We start from the raw sequence: 6,689 nt of genomic DNA, 5'->3' as shown, positions 1-6,689 counted from the left end.
TAACATCCCAATTTAAAATCAAGTTGAATATACATAATTGTTAGTTGTCTGACCAATTATATCCTTAGGGAAAAGGTAATTGTGTTAATGGTCAACACTGATTAAAATCAAAATCAGCTACCTAGTTTTTGTAATATATGTCGCAAGAGGAAAGGAAAGATGTTTTGCTGCATCAGAAGTTCAATTCATTTGGTTGTGACATTTTAAAAGCAGGAAAAAATCTGTGAAGCTTGACTTTTTAATTTTAAATTGTTTTGACAAATTTATATATAGTGTAACAACTAAAAAATGTAATTGTTCTTTTTGCCATACCACAAATGGAGAAACCAAATTCTATTCATTACACTTCAACAGTAACCAATATCAAACACTTGAGGAACTAACTGGTTAGTGGAAGATTCATGGAGTAGTTCAGTCTTTATTCCTAATAACATGTGATCCAGTTATAAATCTCTCAACTGAAGCAGGTTTATCCAGCTTCCTTCCCCACTCCATCCCATCCCGTTGTTGAAACGTAACAGCCAGTGATACATGCATGTTATTAAAAATTAGGACAAAAACATTATGTATTAGAAACAACTATTTCATAAGTCTCTTTTGTTTTTGGAAGCTGTATTGGGCCAGGTTAAACAGTCCAAATTATTCCATTGTTATTAACAAATTAGAGGAAGCTGAATTATAGTCAAGACAGTTTAAAGCAGCTGAAAGTTTAGTTGCTACAACACTGACTCTTAGTTGGTTGTGTTGGTTCAGTAAGATCTACTCCTCTTCCTCTACCAGAGTTAGCTCCTACATTCTGTGGTTCATTCTTTGGCAACTTTTTAGCTATAAAAAATAGTAAAAATAGCATTTTTTTTAAAAAAAAAGCATTTCCTTTCATGCTTGGTTTAAATCCCATTCAAATTAATTTCATTGCTTCATAAATTCTTAACTTTCAGGGTTACTTTTAGTTCTAATTTTCTAACTCTTAATAATATAGGATTGCACTGTTTTTGAAGTATACAGTAGACAGCAACACATAAAAGACAGCTCAGTACTGAAGACTATTAAGGGCAAGTTTTAAAGTAAACACTTTGCTGGAATACTTTTCAACAGAGCCTTCAATCAACTGAACAAAATACAGTAAACATTATTGGAATGAGTTGAGTTCATCACATTCAGTAAAAACTGAGCTACTGTGTATTCTCAGGTATTGGAATTAAATATAACTTTGGATTTGGGCTTAGTCTCAAGCCATTTCAAGTATGATTAATGAATAGGTTATGCCAAATTAAGGCTTTACTTTAGGCCTCATTCTACATACAGCTAAACTTGAATTCCATTCCACATGTATCTAATTTAAGCCTTCAGATCTAACATGTATCTAAGACTTCAGATCTTAACTTATTTAATACATTTATTAATCATGTGCTCTATCTAATAAATCTAAATTTTCCTCAATTTATCATGATTTATGGGGCCTTCAACTACTACTCATATAGCATTATGAGAAAAAGAACGTTGGTCCTTACCTGAACGTTTCTTTTCTGTAGGGAGGAGGGAGGGGCTACATAGGGTTTAGTCACAGCCTGATTGGTCCAGAGACTGAGGGATTTTTCTTTAAGTATCCTCCTATCCGTCTTGGCTCCCAGTTTCACGAGGTCGAATGGAAAAGCTGCGAGCATTGTGTAAGGAAAACCACAACATACAAATTTCCGACCACCCCGAACCCCACTGTCAATGCCATGGGTGGGAATGTAGCCCCTCCCGACTCCCTACAGAAAAGAAACGTTCAGGTAAGGACCAAAGTTCTTTTTCCTGTAGGCTCGGCGGGAGGGGCTACAACAGGGACATACCCAAGCTAAGTCCCAGGGTGGGAAGATGGCCCTGGGGGAGGAGAGGTCGCCACCCGTTGGAGGACCCTATGGCCAAAGGCCACATCCGCTGAAGCAAAACGATCCAGACGGTAATGTCGGATGAAGGGAGATGGAGAGGCCCAAGTGGCCGCCCTACAGATGTCCTCTAGGGGTGCCCTGGTGGCCCACGCGGCGGTGGTAGCTGCACTTCTAGTGGAATGGGCCGTAATTCCCTGTGGTGGAACCTGGTGCAACGCCTCATAGGCGTCTCTGATGACCTGTCTCAACCATCTCCCTATAGTAGTGGAAGAGACCCTGGCGACCAGAGTGCTGGGTTGGAATGAAAGAAACAGCGCCTCCAAACGCCTGATGGGGGACGTGCGCTTCAGATAGATGCGCAAGGCGCGACGGACGTCCAGTTGGTGCCAAATAATCTCCCTCTCGTGAGAGGGGGATGGACAGAAATTGGGAAGGATGACCTCCTGTGATCTATGGAAAAGGGAATTGACCTTCGTGAGAAAGATCGGATCGAGCCTGAGGACCACCCTGTCCTGGTGAAATTGACACAAGTCCTCCTTGGACGACAGTGCACCCAACTCGGAGATCCTTCTAGCCGAGATTATGGCGATGAGGAAAACCACTTTCAGAGTTAAGAATCGAAGGTGGACTGTCCTCAATGGCTCGAAGGGGGCCCCTGTGAGAGCCCTAAGAACCAAGGAGAGATCCCAGGTGGGGAATCTGTGTACCGGAGGTGGACACAGGTTCGCCGCTCCTTTCAGGAACCGCTTAACTAAAGGGGACTGAGCTAAAGACCAACTGCCCTCTCCAGCTAAAACCGAAGAGAGCGCCGCTGCCTGTCTCCTCAAGGTGTTATGGGAGAGACCCCAATCCAGGCCATGCTGAAGGAACTCGAGGACCTGGGCAACTGAGGCATTGGCCGGGGAAATATGCGACTTCTCGCACCAAAAAGCGAAAGTCGACCACGTAGAGTTGTAAATTTGTGTGGTTGAAGGTTGCCTAGTGGCCTCGATGGTAGAAATGACCTTGGCTGACAGATTCGCGTCCCTTAGGAGGTGTCACTCAAGTGCCAGGCGGTCAGCTGGAGCCACTGGGGCTCCGGATGGATCAGGACCCCCTGGCACAGAACGACCTCCTCCCGGTGACTCCTCCATGGAGGAGATATGGATAGCTGGACTAGGTCTGCAAACCAGAGACGCCTCAGCCAGAACAGGGCTACCAGGATGACGTGAGCCCCCTCTAACACTATTTTCCTTAGGGTCCCCTGGATGAGAGGAATGGGGGGAAAGGCATAAAGAAGGCCTGGTGGCCACGGGCTTCTGAGGGTGTCTGTGCTCTCCACAGTGTATGCCGGATAGCGGGAGAAATATCTGGGTAACTGGGCGTTGGTCGGACTGGAAAACAAGTCCACTAGTGGATTGTCGAAGCGGAGGCAGATTCACTGGAAGAGTTCTGGAATCAGCTGCCACTCGCCGTGGTCGCCCGTCGCCCGACTCTGCCAGTCGGCCTGGTGATTGGCCACTCCCGAGATGTGCTCTGAAATTATGGAGGCCAGGTTCTTCTCCGCCGAAAGTGTGAGTGTCTGGGCCTCCATCCAGAGGCCCCTGGAATGTGTTCCAACTTGCCGATGTATGTGTGCTTTTGCGGCTACATTGTCTGTCAGTAGTAGGACGTGGTGGTTTGTTAATGAGTGACGGAAATGGAGAAGGGCCAGGCAAGTTCCAGCCTTCCTCCTTCAATTCCAGCCAATTGATGTTGTGGCGCAGGTCGGATTTCGACCACTGGCCCTGCGCCATGCTGGATCCCATCACTGCTCCCCAGCCAAAGAGACTCACGTTTGTTGTGATGGATGTGCGGGCCGGCTCCCAAAACTCGGCCCCACGGTTCAAGGCTGGAGACAGCCACCACTTTAGGGACCAGCGGAGGCCCGGAGTCAGACGGATCGAATGTGACGAGTTGCTCATGCATTGTCATTGGAAGGGAATGAGCAGCCACTGAAGAGTCCGGGAGTGGAGACGGGCCCAAGGCATGATTCCTATGCAGGACACCATCTTGCCCAGCAAGCTGGTCAAGGTCAGGATGGAAGCTGACCGACTTGCGCGGACGTGCCGTGCCAAGGATTGAAGGCTCGACAGGCATTCTGGCGAGAGGCGGACTAGCCCTGATCTCGAGTCTATCACTGTGCCCAGATGTAGGATTCTTGTTGAGGGTGAGAGGTGACTTTTGGGAAAGTTTATAGAAAACCCCAGGTGTCAGGCCTGTAGTTATGTTCCTTTTAGGATCTTTGGCCTGCCACACTTTCTATTATTTCACTGTGCTGTTTCATTAGTGTAGTAATTGGGAGGGGGAATAGAAAGGAGTAGAATTGTGGAATGTGTTGTTGTCATTCTTTTCTAGAAGCCCAAGGTCATCTTTTGTCTCCTCACTTCTGCACCTGACCGGAACCAGCTGGGTGGAGATGCCAGCGTGGCCGAAGAAGATTGGACCATGTGATGGATTTATGGGTGTGGGGATAAGATCATGAACTTTCAACTGGGTGGAATCCCAGGAAGTTTTCAGATTTGGGATTCCACAGTTTGTTGCCAACATGTCTGTCTTATTAAATTGGAACTTTAAGGATAGCGCTGCCTTGGACTCTGATTTAATTCTGCATGATATTTGGAATGCTGACATTATCCCAAATCTTTCTCTAAAATAAATCACCAGCACCCCGGCACGGGGGCTGGTGAGGGGGTGCTGATTTCCCAACGCTGACCAGGTCAGCGTAAAATATCAGCAAACAATTAAGAGAAAGCTTTTTGAGATAAGAAGCTGAGATGGGACGCTTCTCTACATCTCTCCCAAGAAGCGAAGGAATTTGTGGGAGAGGGAAATTTCAGATAAATAGCGTCGGGGAAGATGTGACCGGAGGAGGAAACTAATTCACCACACGGAGGGAGAATGAAAGTCCCAGATCAGCTTGAGCAACTAAATGTGAGTGCATGCTCCCCCTCCTTCCCCCCATCTTGGAAGCAAGGCTTGGGGGGAAAAAAACTGGAGTGGAGATTTTGACTCCTTCCAAACAGCGATAAATGAAATCATCCATTACCCTGCAACTGAGTTGAAGACAGATTCCCTATCAAAATGGGAAATTCAACCCAGCCAGCAAGAAGGGATTTGGCCAGCATCTTTCACTTGCCAGCCACCGGAAATTGGGCTGCAGCTTGTGAATAAAGCACCACCAAATTGGGCTTTCTTCCCAGAGTATGGATGGAAAAGATACCACTTTTCAGGTTCTCAACAATGGAAGAAGGGATTACCAAGGGGGAAGCTACAGGATGGATAGCGGAACAATGTGATGAGGCGGTTCCTAAGTTTAGAGATGTAACTAGGTTCCTTTCCTCGTGGGGGCAAATAAAATGTCACCGTTGCTGTCAACTTGACCACAGAGCAGCAGAGTGCTTGGCTCCAGCCCCAATGCCACAAACGTGTGCACCAACTGCCACGGCAGTAAAGAGAAGGCCCCAGATACCACCAGAAAAGAGTCATCTGGGCCAACAACCTCTGGAAGAGGATCCCCAACCTATGGTGACGAAAAGTCCTACCAAGAGGGAGGCCTCGGAGGAGGAAAATGCCGAAGATGACCCACTGGTGAGTGCACCCATCCACCCCTTCGCCTTCCAAATCAACCTCCAAGTACCTGAGACGGGGGTGGAAGGGGAAGTTGAAGCAGTTGTGGACACCGGTTGCACTCGATGCTTAATCAGCATGTCGATTGTCAAGCAACTAGGCCAGCGATGGCAAACCTTTTTTGGCTCGCGTGCCACAAGTGGAGGGAGCGCAGGGGGGGGGTCGTGTGCGGGCGTGCCACACCCATAATGCAATGCGTGAACCCCCCAGTGGGGAGGGTGAAAAATGGCTTTAAAAAAGGGTGAACTCAGCTGGCCAGCACGCGCATGCACGCTGGCCAGCTGACAGGGCAGTGCCTCGCGTGCCCTGACAAATGGCTCCGCGTGCCACCTGTGGCACGCGTGCCATAGGTTCGCCATCACTGAACTAGGCATATGCACAAGACCTCTAGCCAGTCCCATTTGGGTTGAGCAGGTAGATGGAACGCTAATTGGAGGGGCCCCAGCCACACTAATAACTGAACTGGTGAAATTAAAAGTGGCCCGCCACTATGAACTTCTCAGATTCATTGTGGCTCCAGAGATGCCGGAAAAAATAATCTTGGGGCTTGCATGGCTTGACAAGTGGAAGCCTACGATAAAGTGGGAAGACGGTGGTAGGAAATTGATTATTGCGTTTGGGCCGCTAACACCGGTGGAGGAAAAGGGCCAGTCAGGGATGATTGAACCCAAGAGCCCAGAACCTGCAGCACCTACAGCAGAGACCAGAAACCCAGGGGTCCAACAAGTACCCAAAAACTTGTTGGGGGATGTTTTGTCGAGAAAACCGCAGTACGACAGTAACCGAAGCCAGGATAAGCTGATGACAGCTATGAAATTGGCGCTCCCAACAGACCAGTGGCTCACCAATAACCAGGAAATCCTAACGATGGAAAATGGATTAGCCTGGAAGGGGTCCAAACTGTACATCCCCACATGGTTGAGGCTGGAAGTTCTACAGCGAAGCCATGAGGCGGAACTAGGAGGCCACTTTGGATTCCTAAAAACGCTCCACCTCACCAGGCGTCAATTTTGGTGGCCAAATATGGAATCGGAGGTGGAAGATTCTTGAACATCTAGAAGTGCCGGTAAACTAGGTAAGAGTTTAGGCGCTTCAGATCCAGGATCGCCCTCTATCCCCCGGAGCTCTTCGGGACGACAAACAGGTTGGAGTACATACCCAGACTGC

General features: G+C 48.0%; 1 protein-coding gene across 2 annotated transcripts in view; it reads right to left on the bottom strand.

Annotated features, from left to right (window-relative positions):
* Window positions 1-709: 709 nt before the first annotated feature.
* Window positions 710-6,689, bottom strand: part of LOC309400683 (ras-related protein Rab-5A-like) — a gene marked incomplete at both ends in the record, with an annotated part of 60,597 nt that continues 54,617 nt past the window's right edge. For both annotated transcript variants that reach the window (XM_081969280.1, XM_081969281.1), the window contains one exon: window positions 710-825. In XM_081969280.1, the coding sequence (XP_081825406.1) occupies window positions 710-825 (116 nt within the window). The remainder of the gene's footprint in view (window positions 826-6,689) is intronic.

Source organism: Natrix helvetica (assembly GCF_964273705.1).
Source record: "Natrix helvetica genome assembly, chromosome: W".
Lineage (NCBI taxonomy): Eukaryota > Metazoa > Chordata > Lepidosauria > Squamata > Natricidae > Natrix > Natrix helvetica.
Note: the sequence above shows the minus strand (reverse complement) of the source record. Positions and strands in the feature narration are given on the sequence as shown.